This window comes from Cyphellophora attinorum, assembly GCF_001299255.1.
Source record: "Cyphellophora attinorum strain CBS 131958 chromosome Unknown Contig33, whole genome shotgun sequence".
Classification (NCBI taxonomy): domain Eukaryota; kingdom Fungi; phylum Ascomycota; class Eurotiomycetes; order Chaetothyriales; family Cyphellophoraceae; genus Cyphellophora; species Cyphellophora attinorum.
This window is the reverse complement of record NW_017253261.1, coordinates 228917-246971: the sequence shown is the minus strand read 5'-3', so window position 1 is coordinate 246971 and position 18055 is coordinate 228917. Positions and strand designations below refer to the sequence as shown.

The following is an 18055-nucleotide window of genomic DNA, read 5'->3' as shown; positions in this document are numbered from 1 at the left end:
GAGGTGGGTAGGACAAAACGGCAGATCTCAGTCTAGCCGCCCCCACTCCACCGAATCCCCTCTCTTGCATGGTCGCTATGATGTTCTGATTTGCAACCCTTCCCTGAAACGGGATTCAACCAACGGTCGCCACTTGGATTCTGGCCGTGCCTGAAGCATTTCGGGCACTGCACTACGCCTGAATTATTTGGCCCTTGTTCAGCACCTGCCTACGCGATCTCAGCAAGCTCCCCAAAGCTGCTAGAAGTGCATACGACAAAGACTCGGCAAACGTGCTCCGGAGGATGCAATGCGACACTGTGAAGAGCGCGTATCCCTAATCTATCTCGCTACAAGTCACTGGCTGCAGATTCTTCATCTTCCCGCGCCTCTCCGTATTCAAATTCTGAGTCCCTCCCTCATGGCAGACATCAGAGCAGCATGGTCTTCATGCTCTGGCATGCCGTTATAGCTTGATACTCTCCGATGTGGTAGTTCAAAGAGCTGCTTCCTCGATGGCGACATTCTGAGTCACGTTAATTGCTAACGGTGGCATCTGATCTCCGCGCAATACAGCGACCACCAGTACATTCTTGTGGACTTCATGCGATTTTGCGGCAAAGTCCCAATCACCGCTCTCCGAGCGGTTCTCATCCTCGACACGATTGCCAAGTAGTGTGGAAGATGGCTCGAGTATCGCAACAGTAGCAGCTCCTCTTGCTGGCTGCCCTGCGCGATCACCCTCATCCCAAAAACTGATGATAGTGGCGCAGTTACTTTAACCAGTAGCTCTCGAGCGCGACAGCTTCCTTAAGATTGCTCGAGTCTTTCGCGGAAGTCGCGGAAGTCGCGACTGTCTCGCATCACGTCCCACGAACTGCAGTCATAAGCTCTGCGCTTTGGCAGTTGCGATGCGGCAGGTGCGACTACCCTTTTCACCTGGCGCCAAATCGCGTCTCCGTGACAAAGGTCCTGTAACTGACGCATCAATGCTCGCCATCATTTTTTTCCTGCACGCGTGCGCTACGCTCGGCCATGACCAGATCTCCCTCACCTAAGTCTCAGCGCCGTCTTATCAACCAATGGCTGACGCACATTCCGACGACCGAAGACCCGATCAGTGCCCTGCCCGAAGCCGAGGTGGGGACGAGAGACCACAAGGCTTCGGAAAGGTATGACCAATGGAAGAATCAAGTAGCGCTTGCTGATCTCGTACAGAAGGACCACAACGGAGAAGAAACGCCGGAGAGCTTCAGAGTTTGAGTGGTGGGCATGTTTCAGCGCGTTGGTTGTCAAAGAGGACTAATCTCGAGCAAAATAGGTCTGGAAGGAGACATAAAAGTCCACTTGACCTCGAACCAGTCGACGCAGCACGGCTACTTTCACAGGAGGACGATAGCGGACGGCGAGAACAGGGACCGAGACGGAAAGAGAAAGCTCAAAACGATCGGCACACGAGATACAAAGCCAATAACCAATCTCCAGACCATGTCGAGCCAGCCAAAGACTCCGGACAACCTGTGATTGATGCTAGCGAAAAGTATGGACGTCGAAAGCGACACAAGACTCGAGAAGATCGGTACGAATACAACGCACAGCACACGACCGCCGAAGCCAAGAGAGAGTCACGGGCGAAAGAGAAGAGGAAGTCGCACAGAAAGACCGGCAGCACTCTTCACAAGGACTTTAAAGCTCCGAATGTTGAATCAGAAAGGCTCACTCTGAAGCAAGATGCACTACCAGGGATCTTCAGCAAAGGAAAGGCGTCTGGACCCATAGAACGCCGCGGCATCCCCGATCTCACCTTCTCCGAGATGAGCTTCCTCAATGACAAGCGTCAGTTGGACCATGCTAAGCTCCGAGGGCTGCAAGCAGTGACACATTCTGGCAAGAAGAAGAAGGGAGGCGCCGAAGACGTCTCTGGCTATTTCGGCGAGCAAGGTCCTGAAGACCATGTCCACGACCCTCCTCATGACAACATCTTGCAGCACCCGACAGGAAGTCCCCGTCCGCGACTGAATCCCCAGACATCGCCAGGGCGGCCTCCACGCCTGAAGACAGATGATCTTGTGCAGCAGCAGCAGCAGCAGCAGCAGCGTGCAGTCAGCGATCGCAGTGTCTCGAAAGAACGGCTGCCGCCGGTGCAAGTGTTCGAAGACGGCGCCTGGTTCCAACGCGACCGCAACTCGCCTGACCACGTCGGACGTACTCAACTGTCATCCCACGTGTCGTGTTCCACTAGTCCTAGCAGACGCCCTGCGGCATTGACGCCTCACACTCGGATCAGCTTGCGCCGTCAATCAGCGGTTGCGCCGTCCTCCTTTGTCGAGCAAGCTTCTCGTGCTCGGGTGGCCTCTGTGCATCCTCGAAGCTCAGCCAGTCAGTCCTATCCGCATCTCAGAAATTACGGTAACATCATCAATGACAGAGATCCTGGTCCCGGAAACAACAATGAGGCGGATTCGACGCGACGGTACTACACACTAGAAGACCTTATGCTACTTGCCGACAGACGACAGGCCGAACCTGAAAAGCAGGTGCTCCAGGCCGTTGGAGACGATGATAGAGGCCTCCTGGATCTATTGGAGGGTCTGCCCCATCCGCCAACCAGCCATCATGGCCCTGCACACTTCAATCTTTACCATCCAGGCCTAAAGGGACCTGACCCATATATGATGCCTCAGAATGACGACGAAATCCAGCTAGGGCCGGCTCCGGGGTTGTTATTGCGAGAAAGCACTCCTTCAGCTCCGCATCTCAGCTACGGGGAACAGCGAGACAGCCTGAAGCATGCTGGCGTAATTTCAAGAAATGAGATCCTTGAACTCGAAGTGCTGTATGACAGGGCGGACTCTGGGACGCATCTCGATAATTTCGACATCGGCTTGCTAGGGACACTCGAAGAGCAACATACTGCAGAGCAAGTACGCGCGGACGATTATGACTTTGAGCACAGGGCCCAGCCCGGATCAGTTCATCTTCCAGAGGACTATCCAGAACCACAAGAGCGTGGACAAACACGACATTCGCGCACTTCTCGGTCGAATGTTGATGTGTTCCCGGAAGTGTCGGCGAGACCACAGCTTCTACGGCCATCCTGCGAAGAATCGAGCTTCAAGTCACCTTTGAAGCCCTTCAGTCGACCACGTCTGCTATACTGAGCATCATTCAGCTGCGTATAACTGTTCTGGAATACGTTTGGGCACTGTCACTTCCGGCGTTCTGGATAACAGCAGGTCGTTCGGGTGTCTCCCCGAGGCGGTCCGCGGAATAGTTCAAGTAGTATAGCAAAATGAGTAATCCTGAAAGGGTGATTTGCAAGCATGGCGAGAGAGTGGTCTTGAATTGGAGATGCTGCCGCATTGGTGCTTCCGTTGTTGCGCCCGCTGCGTCTGAAGCGGGATATCAGACGCTGATATCATCTAAGCATTTGCGGTCCCTCAGAGGGCTCCTCAACACTGCGCTGACCATGCCGAGTCCTGCGCGAAGGCAGTTCAAATAACGAAGAACTCGAGCCTGCAATCCCCCGAACTGGTCTTGTTGTAGTCTACGTCAGGCCGCCGTAGCGGTCGATCATCCCTAGAAGACCTGCCGGAAGGACTCTGCAGTGGATCATGCGGTGCCACTCGCAGAGATATCCGAAGCCTATCCGAAGGAACAGTAGGGTTGCCAGATGAGTTTCCGCACGTAAGACTAATCAACAAATACATTCAAAGACCACCCTGGTATCGTTGTTCAGGAATGCTACAACGAGACAAATGCGACTTTCTTCTTGCTATGTTCCTTTACAGACAGATGCTTTGCTGTGCTCATGCCAACCAGTCAATCGACAGACACATCCGGCAGCCGTTTGCGTTGTCCCGAACCACTTAGTCACCGCCGCCCCACCTGCGTCCTATTCCGAGGCTTGCTGCAGGAGCAATTCGTCCAAAGCGTATCACTACCACGGCTTGCATGATCACAGGCACGCGTCTCACGTTGTAGGCATCCCTTGAGTGCTATCTGTAGAAAGTACACAACTGGGGCTGCATTCAGCTGCTCGTGAGAGGCTCAACGAGATACAGCCAGACCCGGCGCCCTCGTTGGCCAGGGCCAAAGAAAAGGCCTGATCTCGAACTTACAGGAAAGGGATACGGGCTGCCTTGCCCTGAGGAATAGGACGGTAAGACTGGTCGTCAGAACTCTTGGACTTCTTACGAAAAGCAACTTTTCCTCACGAGATTGGCCTCACCATCTTCACTTCACTACCCTTCTTATTCTCGACCTCATAGCAACGTTGGCTGTTGAGTGAAAGACATCAACAAATCTCTCGCTACCATACAGCACTCCGAACGCCTAGAAACTTCCTGCACTGTTGAGTTCTCGGGTCTGAACAGACGGACACGGACCGCGTCCCTCCCGACCCCACTACCATCAACATGAAGAAACTCACGCGATACCTCCAAAAGCAGGCACTTCAATACTCCGACGAAAAGTACTCTTCGGCCGCGTACCTCTCACCACGCAGGAACCACGAACCACAGGAGAAACTCAAGCACCATCTCAAAACGACATCCAGCGACAACAACAATCACCTCCGGCCCAAAATGCCACCAAACCGCAAACCCTCCAACCGTGGCGCTGCAATCCCATCACGCATCTCCTCCAACATCCAACGCGTGCAATATGCGTCCGAAAACATTCTGCAATCCTACGAGCTCTTCATTCCCCCGCCACCCGCGTCCGAGTCAGACTCAGCCATCCCACCTCCGTACTCCGAGAAGCACCCCTCCACCCCCTCCTTCCCAATCAAAAGGCTCTGGATCATCTTCATCCACGGCGGCTACTTCCGGGACCCCTCCATCCTAGCCTCGTCTTTCCACGCCACACTATCCCTCCTAACAGACCCCAACTCCCCAGACCAGCAAATCCTGGCCCTTCAACGACATACAGCCGGCTACGTATCAATAAACTACCGCCTCGCCCCCCACGAAGCCCACCCTCAAGACCCGACCACCACCCCATCCTACGAAATGCGCAACGCGCGCTGGCCGGAGATCTTGGGCGACGTGTTGAATGCACTGCGCCACTTCCAGGCCAAACACCCCAGCACTCGACCTGGAGGTGACGAAGGGTATGTGTTGGTGGGCCACAGTGTGGGCGCGACGTTGGCGATGAATGCGCTGTTGCACATGCAGAATCAGGAGGGGATAGCGCCGCCGGTGGGCATTGTGGGTGTCTCCGGGATATATGATTTTATTAGGTTGCATGAGACGTTTCCGGGGTATGATGCGATGACGCGGAATGCGGTTGATGAGGAGGATTGGGAGGGGATTAGTGTTGCTAGGAAACGGAGAGGGGAGATTGAGGCGGCGTGGGCGGCTGCTGGAGGCGAGGGTGGGGGGAAGGAAAATAAGAGGTGGCTGCTCCTTGCGCACAGCAAGGAGGATACACTGGTGGATTGGGGCCAGTTGGAAGCTATGGCTAATGTCTTTAAGATGGACAGTAGCAAGGACGGGCCGGCAGCAGTGACGGTCAAGTGCGATGTAGAGGAGATCAAGGGGAAGCATAATGCCTGTTGGGAGGATGGGAGGGAGCTGGCGAGGGTCATTGAGCGGTGCGTGGGCGAGATTGTTGGTGTCTGATGTGCTTGGCGGTGTACACACCGCCCGTCGCTACTACCGATTAAATGGCTCAGTGAGGCCTTGGGACTGGCTCAGAGAGGTCGGCAACGACGACTCAGAGCTGGAAACTTGGGGGCCTGTGTGACCTGGCGATCTAATGAGGAGATTCCCAGGCCCGTGTCATGCCTCTGTAGTCAAGTACTGGCTGCTGCTGTAGAAGAACGTGCACGATACCCAGTTGAAGGGATGTCTCTTACGCCAAACGCCAATAATAACGCTGCTACGCCATTCGGCTCAAGGCGCCATTTCAGTCTGTCAATTTCTTCCTTGGATTTCTGCTCCGACTCGCCTCTGCGCACGCCTTCGCCTTCTACCCTGTTGACAGAAACGCGCTCGCTATATTCGGCACTCTTCGAATCGTCAATTCGCAGCCCAACAGGACTATCTTGGTTCAAATGGCACCTTCGAACGACGTTCGAGTATGAATGCGACATCGAGTCGGCTCGGGCTCGAAAATTGTCTTCGAAATCCCGTTTTCCTCACCTGCTACTAAGATCCCTCCAATGGGAGCTCTCAGTCTGCGAACTCTAGCAAGGCCACATAAAACCGGAGACTCCCGGGGTCTTCTTGTGCGTGGCTACACTGAACATCCTCAGAAGCGCTGCATAGCAAGTCGCGTGATGATTGCATAGCTGCCCATCAGCCAATACAACATACTCTCATGACCAGAGTTGAAACTTAGAAGAAATACATCGAGCTCTCGCGTCGTGAACTAGACAACTCAACAACAGCCACGGCAACCTTGTGTAAGTACCACCCACAGCAGCAAGTGCAATCAAGTCCCTATATACTGTCATTCACGCTTGGGCCCTTGCCGAAGAAGATTTCCGCTCGTACTTGGCCGAGCTTGTCTTGGGATGTGTTCGACAGCCTAGCCTTTCGACAAGGATCATCGTCACAGAACCAGATATTATCGATCCATACAAGATGGTTCAGGAAAATCACGGCTCCCATCCGCTTCAAAGGTGGTCGCAGGCCCGCAAGCGCTTCTGCAGCTATAAAAGAACCTTGCTGGTCTGTCTGTAGTGATATCGGTATGAGCTGAGAAATTAACCTGGGACCTTATGGGGGACCTATGAGACACCTACCAAACACTTACAGGAAGCTGAAAAGATGCTGAGAAGCGACTGTTGTGCGATAGACAATCGCGCGCAAAATACTTGAGTACTGGTCCACTTTACAGCAAAGCTTGGACACAGGCTGAGGATGTTACCTAGGTATTCCATACCCACAAGCACATATACCACCACTTTTGCAGCGAGGGCGAGCAGCAACAGGTGGCAGGCGCAGCTCAAAAGCGCCCGGGCATAGTCATATATGAGCGCTTCAACTTGCTGCGCACCACAGAGGTGACCTCAAACCCAGTACCATGCCTATTCTATAACGCAAATGGCGGCGCCTCACACCTTTGGCGACTATACCTGTGTAGTCACAGATATAGACCGCATGAAACATGGATCAAGAACGGTACCCATGAAAGTGCTTGTCCTTGGCTTGCCTCGAACTGCGAGTGAATGTGAGCGACGAACAAAACCCCTGCTACCCGTCCTGCTTTACAGTCCCAGTATCAATTTCTTCCCAAGTCCGTCAGTCCTAACCACGAGGCACATCAGCAACCGCAAAAGCACTACGTCTCCTTGGCGCCACCGAACTGTATCACGGCTTCCAGGCTGCGCTGGAGAACCCGCTCGACAACAAGTACTGGCTCGCGGCCTTGCAAGCGAAGTTCGAGGGCAAGGGCAAACCCTACGGCCGGGCTGGGTTCGACAGATTGCTAGGCCACTGTCAAGGCGTGTCGGATCTACCAGCTATCTTGCTTGCCGAGGAATTGATCGAGGCGTATCCGGAGGCGAAAGTCATTCTGACGCATAGGGAGTTCGAGAGTTGGTATACGTAAGTACCAAGCGGCCTCCTCGATTTGCCTACCTGCAGCATAGGATGACTACGAAGCAGAAGCAGCAAAATCGCGCCACTCCTACCTCTGACGACTTAGCTGACCCGCAACTGCTGCCTCACAGATCAGTTTACGCCACAATCCACCTCAAGGTCCACCACCCCTTCACTCGTATCGTCGCTCTCCCGCAGCACTTTCTACACATGCATAACCGTTTCACAAAACCTACCTTCTTATACGCCTGGCAGCACCTCACGCATAACTCTGTCCACTTTACACGCAACGAAGCCCACAGTGTTTACCACACACACTACGCGAGTATACGAGAGATTGTTAGTCGGCAGCCCAAACACCAGAATAATAGCAAGCTGCTAGAGTACAGGATAGGAGACGGATGGGGACCGCTGTGCGAGTTTTTGGGCGTCGAGGTGCCGCCCGAGAGCGTGGCGTTTCCTAAAGGCAATGACTTACGCGTGTTCATGAAAAGGATTGATGATCTGGTGTGGTGGGAAATTTGGTGGATGATGCGGCGAGTACTACAGATAGCGGCCGCCGTTGGGCTGCTGTTGGGGGCTTTATACGTTTCAAAGTGGTGGAGGTAAATGTTTTGTCGTCGTTGACGCTGCAATCTATCGGACACTTTTGAGAAGTGCTACTGCTACACTTCGAATGATGTAGAGCGGCGGAAAAAAATCATTCAACTGACCAGGCATGCTTTTGCAGACCATACGATTCGCAGTGCTTTGCTCTCCGGACTATTCGTCAATGCCGAGAGATTCTAGATCTGCAAGAATATAGTGTGCTACTAGAGGGCCATCCGAGGGCCTACCGCGACCGGCAGGCCGATGATCAGAGATCAACTGTATGAACATCACTCTGGTCAGCCTATGTTTGTCGTACGGCAGTCATGACGCCAGAGGGACCGGACCATGTGTGTCAAAACACCACCGAAGACCAACAGAACGCAGATGAAGATCCAGAGCAGAGACTCGCAGACAAAGATTCAAAGCAGAGACACGCAGATGAAGATCCAAAGCAAAGACTCGCAGACTCTCTCATCACATATCCCGACTACCCGTCCGCCTCCGCCTCAGTCCCGCGCACTTTCTCGCCGCGAGTTCTCTCAGGCTCAGGTCCATTCACACTCCACGGGCCGCTTTTGGTTGCTTCAAGATGTTCGTTTCCCACTCGCTCGAGTCCAACGAAGTCGAAGATCATTGCTGGAGTTTCCCGGACCTTAATGTCCTCTTTCGTGATTCTCTCTGGCAGGCGACCTTCTACTTTTTCCTGATCATCTTGCGCCCCGTATGTCTCGTCTTTTCTGTGAACGTCGTCTCCGCTAGCGGGGCTGGGCAAGTTGTCATGAGTCAACCGCTCGCCCGCAGGCGAGCTAGGCGACGACGAAGCCGACGGCGAGGGCGAACATCCAGCGAAGTCACCTCGCTCGCAAGCAGGCTTGCCTGTAAACAGGGAGATGCCGTTGGCGGTGTCGGTAAATGTGTCGATGCGGGAGGGAGAAATGCCGCTATTGCACGCGGTGTGAGATTTCGAACTGCTATGTTCTGGTGTCGAGGGCTCGGGTTGAGGCATTTGCGAGGACATCTTGACCTGGTGTCTCGGAAAGGGTTTCGATGGTTGGTGATGGGTACTTGTGGATTGTGTAGATTAAAGTTGATGAGGCTTGATGATTATGGGACGTTTGTAGAGGATGCTGAATAGTGGCGGTGGTAGTGAGAATAAATAGGCTGCGTATTGATATAATGGACGTGAGTACCTTGGCCTGCGGAAGGCCACAATGGAAAGCAAGTCCTTGGCTTGAGTACCTTGGAACTCTTTTGATGGAAAGGGCCGCGCCCATTGGCAACACGGAAGGCGCAGGGCAAACAGTCGTTTGGGAAGGCGTTCTGGGTCACCGTCGAGTGATGGGTGGGAAAGGGGTTCCGGTAGTACCTTTTGCTGAACAACGACACGAACACACGCAAACGAGGCATGAGCGAAGCGGAAGTGCTCCAGCAGGAGATGAGGCGATCACCCAGAAAGTGCTGCTAATGAAGGGCAAGTACTACGCAAGACGTTAGCTACAAACGAGTTTGTGCAACATACGGTGGAAGGCGGAAATGACCTGTGTTTTCGCAAGGCATCGTATTAGTGTGTTCTACGAACGTGCGCAATCAAGTTCTGCCGACAGCCTCAATTGACCTGACTTTGGAGAGTGAGCCAAGTGCGAGGTCTTGTGTGTGTAGAGGCAGCCTCAGCCTCGATTCGCCTTCCGGCTCGACATTGGACCAGCGTTTTTGGCCGACGAGCGAGTGAAACATCAGCTGGCATATTCGCCAGCATGCGCTTCATTCTCTTGTGGCTCGAGGACCGGCTTCCACGGTCTGAACATGTGCCTCTTGCCCCTCACAGACAGACGCCAGGATTTGCGTCGAAACCCGGCTGAGTGCATCATCGAAGATATCCAGTACCCAGTTATTGACACATGCTTGAGATCCGGAGCGAGTTGTGACGGTGCAGCAAGCCTCCGGAGGAAGGCCAGAAGCAGGGTACACCAGCCGCTGTGCTCATCAATGTATCGTAACCCATGGTGTCCATCGTTATCGCAAAGCTCTGAGCTGGGAAGCTTTCCTGTTGCCTAGTTCCCTAGGAGTAAAGGACGATCTCTTCGCACAAACTCAATGTGACATGGTGTCTGTAGCGTTCGAGCTTCCTTTCTGGCATCTTTACCTTCGTTGGAAATCAGTCCGAGACTGTGTAGAGGAGTCTTCCATCTCCCGATGCCTGGACGTGACCGAGTTGCCGAAGCAGTGCAATTTCGGGCGGCCTCTGAGTAGATCTTCTGGGTTCGAGCCAGAACACATACAGTGACATGTTTCGTCAATCGCCTCCGACGACAACATGAGAACCTGATCACTCCTCAAGCTCGGCCCTCATCTTGACCTTCTGCAACTCATTACAGATGTTATCGAGTGTGCCTTCATCCACCACGCCATCCTCGACCTGCTTCTCCAGACTCGGGATCAGCGCCTTGGCCTCATCTGCGCATGTCGGTGCCAGATTCTTCATCTGCGCCTTCTCGAAGAAATGCAGGTTCGCCTCGAACGAAGCCAACACACGATCGGATTCTTCTGCGTCGGTTTTCCGCTTGAAAACAGAGAAGATCTCGAGATAGTCGCGCGTCTTCGTCATGGTGTCGTTCTCGTTCAGAGGTATATTCATCCCATTTCGAACCTCGGTGACGCGGTTCAAGACAATGCGCGCTTCGGAGAGGCTGAGGGCTGCGTCTACATGTTCGAAGTCGCCCAACTTCAAGTCTTTGCCGGCTTGGAGGTCTGTGCTGGCGGTTGGCTGTTCGCGCGATGGAGCGGCGTGGGGCGCCATCTCTACAAGTTCTGGGGTACTTCGCTTGCGCGCAGCAGTTGCGCCGATATGGTGGGAGTAAGATGAAGACAAACACAGGAAACGTTACACACCTGGGCAGAGTTGAATGACAGACGGATGAAATTGGGCATAGCCAAACAGCCTCACCAGAATGGCAGGCTTGCCGAAGTCTTGGCGTGATGACTGCCTTCTTGAGCATGAACAAAGTGGCCTCACTTCACTCTTGTCTCACTCAAGATCTATACACTGTTGAAGTAGATGCTTCACACACTGTAGTAAGACTGCACTACCTCCCAGTATCTGAGGTTCCAGCATCCACACCGTTGTCATGAGCACAGAGATATCAATGAGCTATTTGGTCATGAGAGCATTTTCCCCAGCTCTAACGAAAACGCCACGAACTCCCAAGGACCTTCCCTGGCGAGACAACTGAAGACGAATCGTCCCAGCCACTTAGCACTCAAAGCGAGGCTCTCCCAAATTTGCTAGCTCGATCTGCAAGACCATTCTGTTCTTCAGAGCCCGCCCGGACCTGGATGCTCAGTCCCAGAATACCAGACATCGCAGCTCGATGCTTTCTCTAGCCTCCACGTCTTCTGTGCCAGGAATCTGAAGAGACGTGTGCGGCACGCCACTCGCGACGATGCCTGAGACACCATCCCGAGCTTGGCCAGCAGCAGAATCGTGGATCTTGATTAGCAGGGCCTCGTCAGGACGCATCTCTGAGCAGTAGTACCATTCATGTTCAGGGTTGGGCTTCACACCCACGGACTCGAAGGATGCGCCGCGGCTGACGTCTTTGAACGATGAGTCTGCATCCTTTGGCAAGTAAACCCTCTGATGGAAGTGTCAGCTATTGAAATTCCTTCCCATAGAACGAGGAGGTCATACCTGATTGACCAGATCCTTCTCATTGACCGAGCGCGCATCACAGACACACAACGGATCACGTCGCACAGTCTTGAGTGGTCTTCAGAGGTTGATGATACCCCATCGCTTGTTGCTAGACATGATGGCAAATGCCTGCGCTTCTCCCAAGTTGTCCACGAGTACTTCTCTACTGCCCTTGGCAGAGTGGTCGATATGCACGGTTGGAGAAGGCACGGAGATCTTGGTCAGTTGCGTGTCTGGTATGCTCTTGTCGTCACACATAGCCTGGATCGTTGAGAGCAGCTTGTGGCGCACAAGGTGAGAATAGCAGTGGACTCTCGAGCGCCGGTGATGTTCTTGAGCAGGTCTTGTGTCTGTGTATACACAATCGACTTGATATGTTCTTGATCCGTGTAGTCGTGTGCATCGTGGCTGAACTCTTCGGGTGAGACGAATTGGAAGCCCTGGATGTCAAGTGTGTAGTTGTGCTCCTGACCACGAACATCATGCACGGTGGTCAGGACATGGTCGAAACCGTTGCGGTAGCGAGATATTGTTCCGGCAACCTTCTGGACGGGTAGATTGCGATCATAGCCAATGTAGGCCTCAATGGACCGTGATGGTGGAGTGGGGCCGAGCGAACCCATGCTGTCAGATATGGCCGCTGTGCCTGCTGGAGACTTGTCGTTTGCGGGAGCAGTGGCGGTCTTCTCGCCAGGTTCCTTCTTGTTGGCGAGAGCCTGGCATGGAAGCAAGCCGGGAGTGGCAGTGTAATCGAGTGAGAATATCATCTAGGTCGTGTAGCCTCGAAGGATTGCGCAAGTGCTTACCGTAGAGACAGACGCGAGAATTGTGTTCGATAGAGAAGAGAGATGTATATAGGCAAGGAGTCTGTATCAACCATTCACCAACAGCTGCAGGTGCCGGTGCCGATGCCAGCCGTGGAAGTCACAGTGAAGGAGCGTCAGTGAGTGTCAAGGGACGAGAGATCAGAGAGCACGCAGGTGAAGTGGAAGCCAAAGTGAGAGACCATGGGACTGTGAAGTGTGCTGAGTATATGGTCATCTTCAGGACCGCGTAGCATTCCGGCCGTCCTCGTCATGTCACTTTCGGCAAGAACTGTGCCACTCCGGGCCAGCTTTCCACGCATACGTCGCTCATGAGCATCATGCTTGAGATGCGTGGTGTGCAACAAAGTGAGTGAGACTTTGCGGCATGTCGTCGTTTGACCCCAGAAGCTAGTAAATTTAGACAGCCTGGCCGGAAACGGACAGTTGAAGCGGTGAACTCAATTTGCTGCGGACTCGAGAGCACAGCCATCACCAGGAATACCAGATCCTATTTTCCTGTGGTGGCGCGATTTTGTTGTACTGCGCTCTTGTGGCTTGCAGATAGTTGCATAGCAGTCAAGAAAGATACAGACTCCTTGCAGAGGATGCGAGGGTCGCACCGTGCTATAGAGGGCTTCTGGTGGTGTCTTACTAAGAATCTCGATGGGAAAAGCGGTTCCAGGTGCCGCCAGACTTACAGTCACACATTAGACATTGAGAGTGCTGAGCGATACAGCACATGACTGCAGCTCGTTGTGGCATCAAAGCGATTGTGAATAGACACTGGAATGATGAAAGTTGCGCAGACTCTGAAAGTTGTCGCGTTTACAGATTTGCAGATCTCTTGGTATACTCAGGCGCCTAACGCCTAACGGAGAGGAGCCCGGACATGTGGATGGACTGAGAGCGGCTTCGCGTCTTCCTCCAAGGCTGTCCACCAATTTTCGAAGCTGGCTCAATTTTCGTGATTTTCTCTCCCCTACATAACGCAGACTCAGAGCATGCTTGTGATTTCCCTCCAGTCCATTTCTTGACGCCAACGTATCCTATACGATTCACGTTGTTCGACACAAATGCATGTCCCTGTCCTGCCGTTGACAACATGCCGCTGCTCTTCTGTGCTTGGTTCAATGTTCGGCACTGGCAGCCGTGCGGCGGGAAGGCATCCCGCATCACTTGAGATTGGCCGAGCTTTGGCAGGAACAAGGCCTTGCTAATCGTATCCTGCGAGCCATGGTGCTGTTGTTCGACAAGAAATTGCTCGTGTGCCATGTGGTAGGTACATTTGTAGCTGTAAGCAACCTCAGAGCATTAGGTATCGTATCCGTGATCAACATGGCGAGACCTGCGAAGCAAATGCAATTGAACCTCTTCGAGAATGCATCTCTTGGCACCAATACAGCGATCGGGCAATGGAAGTGAGTAGCCATCTATCAGCTTCCAACGAGGATCATGAAGTGCTTTGACTGACGAAACAAAAAGGACTCCAGGTGACACTTCAAGGACCAAAGACCGGCTGGACTACTGGCGATGGCTTGCACGACTGGCAGAGAAAGGCAAGTTTACCTCCATCTTCGTGGCGGATGGGTACGCTACCCTTGACGTCTATGATGCTCTGCCGACGCCGCTTACAAGGGCGGTGCAAACATCGGCGCCATGGATCCTCTGGTCATCGTGCCAGTCATGGCCGCTGAGACGGAGTCGTTGTCCTTCGGCATCACTGCAAGCACATCCTACATTGGTAAGACAGAGATTCTGAAGTGTCAGGGCGGCCTTTGTTGATGAAATCTGTTGAAGCACCCTACGCGCTGGCACGGACGTACTCCACCCTGGACCACATGACGAACGGTCGCATCGGGTGGAATATTGTGACCAGTCACAGTACTTCGGCGGCTCAGGCATTCGGGAAGGATGAGGTCGTGCCCCACGATGAACGTTATGCTGCAGCAGACGAGTATATGGACATTGTGTATTCGTAAGTACACACTGGATATGAGGCCCTGCCTGGCACTGATTTGAGCTTTAAGGTTGTGGGAGAAGTCATGGGAAGATGGGGCCATTCGTTGGCAGAACGAACCGGAAATGGCCTTTGACCCAAGCAAGATACACAACATCAGTTACGAGGGCAAGTATCACAGGATGAACGGAACACACCAGACTCATCCATCTCCACAGAGGACTCCTCTTCTGTTCCAGGCAGGCGCGTCAAAGGCCGGTATAGCGTTTGCCTCGAAACATGCTGAGGGCATATTCTTTACCGCACCGACTCTAGAGGCTGCGAAGAAGTTTTCCTCGTCGATCCGCTCAAAGGCCGCCGAGGATGGTCGCGATCCATATTCTATCAAGCTGTTCCTCGGTATCATGCCCATTATTGGTCGAACGGAGGAAGAAGCACAAGCAAAGCTCGAATCTTTCCGCGCACAGGTCAGCGTTCAGGGCGGCCTTGCAAGATTCGGGAACTTCAGCACGGTCGACCTAAGTGGAGTGCCCCTGGACGAGGAATTCAAGTTCGAGGGAGCTCACTACGCAAATTCTATTCAAGGCGTGGTCAATAACATCAAGCTCATCTCTGAACAAGGCAAGTTCACACCACGCATTGCCGGCGAATTATATGCATTCGGCGGCTCCAACCCGAGGCCTGTTGGCACACCAGAACAAATTGCAGACTTCTTCGAGAAGTGGTGGAGGTGTGTATCGGACCCGGTTGCCCCTGCCTTATGTCACACTGACAAAATCAAGGGAGGCTGACATCGACGGCTTCAACGTCAACTGTAAGTTGTCAAGTCCTCAAACATGTTTACAGGACAATGCACTAAAGTGATGTGACCAGACATCTCGAGTCCTTCAAGTATGGAGGATCTTGTCGAACTGCTTGTTCCTGAACTTCAGAGACGAGGCATCTACCGCAAGGAATACCCGGTACCTGGTGGCACGGCACGAGAAAACATGTATGGTGAAAAAGGCCACAATCTGCTCGGACCACAACATTTCGGTGCGAGCTTTAGATGGCCAGAGCCCACAGAGACCATTGCTAGTGATCAGGCTTAAACGGGCGACGGACTTGCGGCATAAGTTCATGCAGGCCGGGAATCAAGTACTGGGCGTTCTTCGTGATCAAGCCAACATGCTACTCGTTCTGGATTCTCAGGCCCGGGAGGGCGCTAAAGGTTTCCTGTTCTTTCGCTGATCAAGTCGGTGGGTTGAGATGAGCCTCACTTGAGTGTCAACACGCTAGGAAGGACGTGTCGAGTAATCATAGCCCGGGATGGCGCTGTAGAAATCCTTGCGCTGTAGATATCCTTCGTGCCGCAAGCTGGATGAAACGCTCGGGTCTTGCTTCCAAAGCTTAGCTGGCAAGAAGACCGCGGCTGCCGCCTCAGGTGACAAGAGCAATCGTGACCAGACCTGGAATGACTCGCAACAGTCTCAACGCAGGCGAAAGATTTGCTCAGACAATGTTTCAGACGATTGAGTCCCTGCTAAAGCACGGGGCTGGACCGGGGTCGTGAAAGAAGCCTCCCGAGTCCTTCTCTCAAGCCATCTCATGTATGTCCTTCCTGTCTCTTGCATTTCGACTTTATGTCTTCGTATCTTGGGTATGCGCATAATATCCATTCACGGCGGCGACTGCCATCCGCGATGCTAATAGCGATCGCTGCTGACATTATTTCGACCGATGGGTAACCCCGCCATGATCTTCCTACCAGCGGGGTTCCTTCGCAACACCATTCCCACGTAGAGGTAAGATCAGGCACGACATCAATTGCGTAGCATGATGGTCCTATAATAAAACCTTCGTGATCTGTGCTACAAAAAGGTGTTTCCGCCGAACAGATCACAATTGAGGTCTAGACCTGCGAACCCGGAGCCAACAGCGAGCACCCTGGCAGCGAGTTGTCACAATGACTTACGACTACACCTTGGAAGAGCTCAGGTCACTCGGCACAAGATCACAAGCCCTCCAGGATTCGCTCAAGCGCAACCCAGGTCCAGTGGCTCTAAAGGAGATACAACACGACGTCCCGTTGTCGCGCACCGAGCGAATCGCCTATCTGGATACACAGCGAGGGAAGTACCCTATCCCAGGTCCGATCCCAGATGTAGTTCACGAAAAGGATGTCTACATAGACTATGAAGACACTAAGATACAGGTGCGAGTCTATTCGCCCACCGGACAGGTCAGCAATGCAGCTACGGGATGCTTTCCAGTGATTGTTCTCATGCACGAGGGCGGCTTCATACTCGGAGACATAAGCGACGAGCAACACAATGCCCGTCTCTTCGTCTCCTCCTTCGACTGTATCGTCCTCAATGTCGAGTACATGTTGGCCCCCGAGAATGCCTTCCCTAATGCGCATCTGTCGTGCTATCGCGTCATCGAGGCAGTCTGCGGGGCACCAGAATACTTCCATCCGCTGGCCGACCCAGCGCTGGGCCTCATCCTTGGTGGCTCAAGCGCAGGAGGCAACCTTTCGCTCATTCTCGCTCATCACGCTCGTCAGCAGGGTCTTCGGAGTCCTGTGACAGGTGTCTGGCTCGGTGTACCGTTTGTATTTCCCCAGGAAAAGGTTCCGTCGAAGTACAAGTCCTTGTACCACAGTGGTAGCACGAGAGACGACCCGATAATCGATCCTGGTGAGAACGAGGCGGGTTTCAAAGGCATGCTAGCAGCAAGCCAGATCAAGGACTTGGACTCACCACTGGTAAGACTTCTCTAGCCATGGCTCACCAGCTAATGCTCCCGAAGGCTAACGATGGATCTCTAGCTAAGTCCTTTCTCCTCCAAGTTATATCCGCCAACGAAAGAAAACAATGGTGAGCATCTTGCGCCTTTAGCGAAGGCATTTATCCAGGCAGCCGGAGTGGATCCTCTACGCGATCACGCCATCATCTATGCCAAAGCACTCGAAGAAGACTGGAAAGCCGAGGTCGAGCTCATCGTGTATGGCGGGTATGGACATATGTTCTGGACCAACTGGCCGCTTCTGGACGAGAGCAAGAAGTTCTGGAGAGACAGTGTTCGCGGCATGGGATGGCTGCTTGGGCAGGAAGCCAAGAGCTCAGCAAGCTTCTGATCGCGTGCACATAGGGCTCATGCTTGGACGGAGCGATTGCTTAGACGTAGACACGTAGAAGTCGCGAGCGCTGTCAACCGGTTCCAAGAAAGATGACTTTTGTCATCCGGTCTTGTAAAGTGCATGTCTAGTCGTCCGGTCTCAATGAGGGCCAGTCATCCGGTCTCGAACCAGTGTCGTCATCCGGCGTCAGCGACCCTATGAGCACTCACAGCTCGATGCGACCGCTGTTGGCGAGTCTGACTGAGCAGTGAGACCAGCAATATCCTCAGGCATCCGCGGCAGATCAAATAACGCTGCATTGTCGGTTTTGCGGGCTGTCGGCGCGTGCGACTGCAAATATATTCACGCGCCAAGAGACAT

At 53.4% G+C, this 18055-nt stretch overlaps 8 protein-coding genes across 8 annotated transcripts; 5 read left to right on the top strand and 3 right to left on the bottom strand.

Annotated features, from left to right (window-relative positions):
- Nucleotides 1–1014: 1014 nt before the first annotated feature.
- On the top strand, nucleotides 1015–3140 carry AB675_8951 (uncharacterized protein; the record flags this gene model as incomplete). Its single annotated transcript, XM_018149443.1, has 3 exons — nucleotides 1015–1151; nucleotides 1198–1245; nucleotides 1301–3140. The coding sequence occupies 3 exons, from the start codon at nucleotides 1015–1017 to the stop codon at nucleotides 3138–3140; spliced, it is 2025 nt and encodes a 674-aa protein (XP_017996144.1).
- Nucleotides 3141–4397: 1257 nt separating this feature from the next.
- Nucleotides 4398–5603, top strand: AB675_8950 (Kynurenine formamidase; the record flags this gene model as incomplete). The annotated part of the gene is made up of 1 exon (XM_018149442.1): nucleotides 4398–5603. The coding sequence occupies one exon, from the start codon at nucleotides 4398–4400 to the stop codon at nucleotides 5601–5603; it is 1206 nt and encodes a 401-aa protein (XP_017996164.1).
- A 1428-nt stretch (nucleotides 5604–7031) lies between these two features.
- On the top strand, nucleotides 7032–8138 carry AB675_8949 (uncharacterized protein; the record flags this gene model as incomplete). Its single annotated transcript, XM_018149440.1, has 3 exons — nucleotides 7032–7158; nucleotides 7256–7535; nucleotides 7580–8138. The coding sequence occupies 3 exons, from the start codon at nucleotides 7032–7034 to the stop codon at nucleotides 8136–8138; spliced, it is 966 nt and encodes a 321-aa protein (XP_017996137.1).
- A 469-nt stretch (nucleotides 8139–8607) lies between these two features.
- On the bottom strand, nucleotides 8608–9138 carry AB675_8948 (uncharacterized protein; the record flags this gene model as incomplete). The annotated part of the gene is made up of 1 exon (XM_018149439.1): nucleotides 8608–9138. The coding sequence occupies one exon, from the start codon at nucleotides 9136–9138 to the stop codon at nucleotides 8608–8610; it is 531 nt and encodes a 176-aa protein (XP_017996117.1).
- A 1308-nt stretch (nucleotides 9139–10446) lies between these two features.
- On the bottom strand, nucleotides 10447–10917 carry AB675_8947 (uncharacterized protein; the record flags this gene model as incomplete). Its single annotated transcript, XM_018149438.1, has 1 exon — nucleotides 10447–10917. The coding sequence occupies one exon, from the start codon at nucleotides 10915–10917 to the stop codon at nucleotides 10447–10449; it is 471 nt and encodes a 156-aa protein (XP_017996181.1).
- Nucleotides 10918–11457: 540 nt separating this feature from the next.
- On the bottom strand, nucleotides 11458–12578 carry AB675_8946 (uncharacterized protein; the record flags this gene model as incomplete). The annotated part of the gene is made up of 3 exons (XM_018149437.1): nucleotides 11458–11754; nucleotides 11809–11887; nucleotides 12103–12578. The coding sequence occupies 3 exons, from the start codon at nucleotides 12576–12578 to the stop codon at nucleotides 11458–11460; spliced, it is 852 nt and encodes a 283-aa protein (XP_017996103.1).
- Nucleotides 12579–13952: 1374 nt separating this feature from the next.
- On the top strand, nucleotides 13953–15665 carry AB675_8945 (Dimethyl-sulfide monooxygenase; the record flags this gene model as incomplete). Its single annotated transcript, XM_018149436.1, has 7 exons — nucleotides 13953–14035; nucleotides 14100–14193; nucleotides 14253–14358; nucleotides 14415–14592; nucleotides 14645–15304; nucleotides 15357–15388; nucleotides 15448–15665. 7 exons carry the CDS (start codon nucleotides 13953–13955, stop codon nucleotides 15663–15665), a joined length of 1371 nt encoding a protein of 456 aa, XP_017996149.1.
- An 854-nt stretch (nucleotides 15666–16519) lies between these two features.
- AB675_8944 (AB hydrolase superfamily protein B1A11.02) lies at nucleotides 16520–17692 on the top strand (the record flags this gene model as incomplete). Its single annotated transcript, XM_018149435.1, has 2 exons — nucleotides 16520–17320; nucleotides 17384–17692. The coding sequence occupies 2 exons, from the start codon at nucleotides 16520–16522 to the stop codon at nucleotides 17690–17692; spliced, it is 1110 nt and encodes a 369-aa protein (XP_017996068.1).
- Nucleotides 17693–18055: the final 363 nt, after the last annotated feature.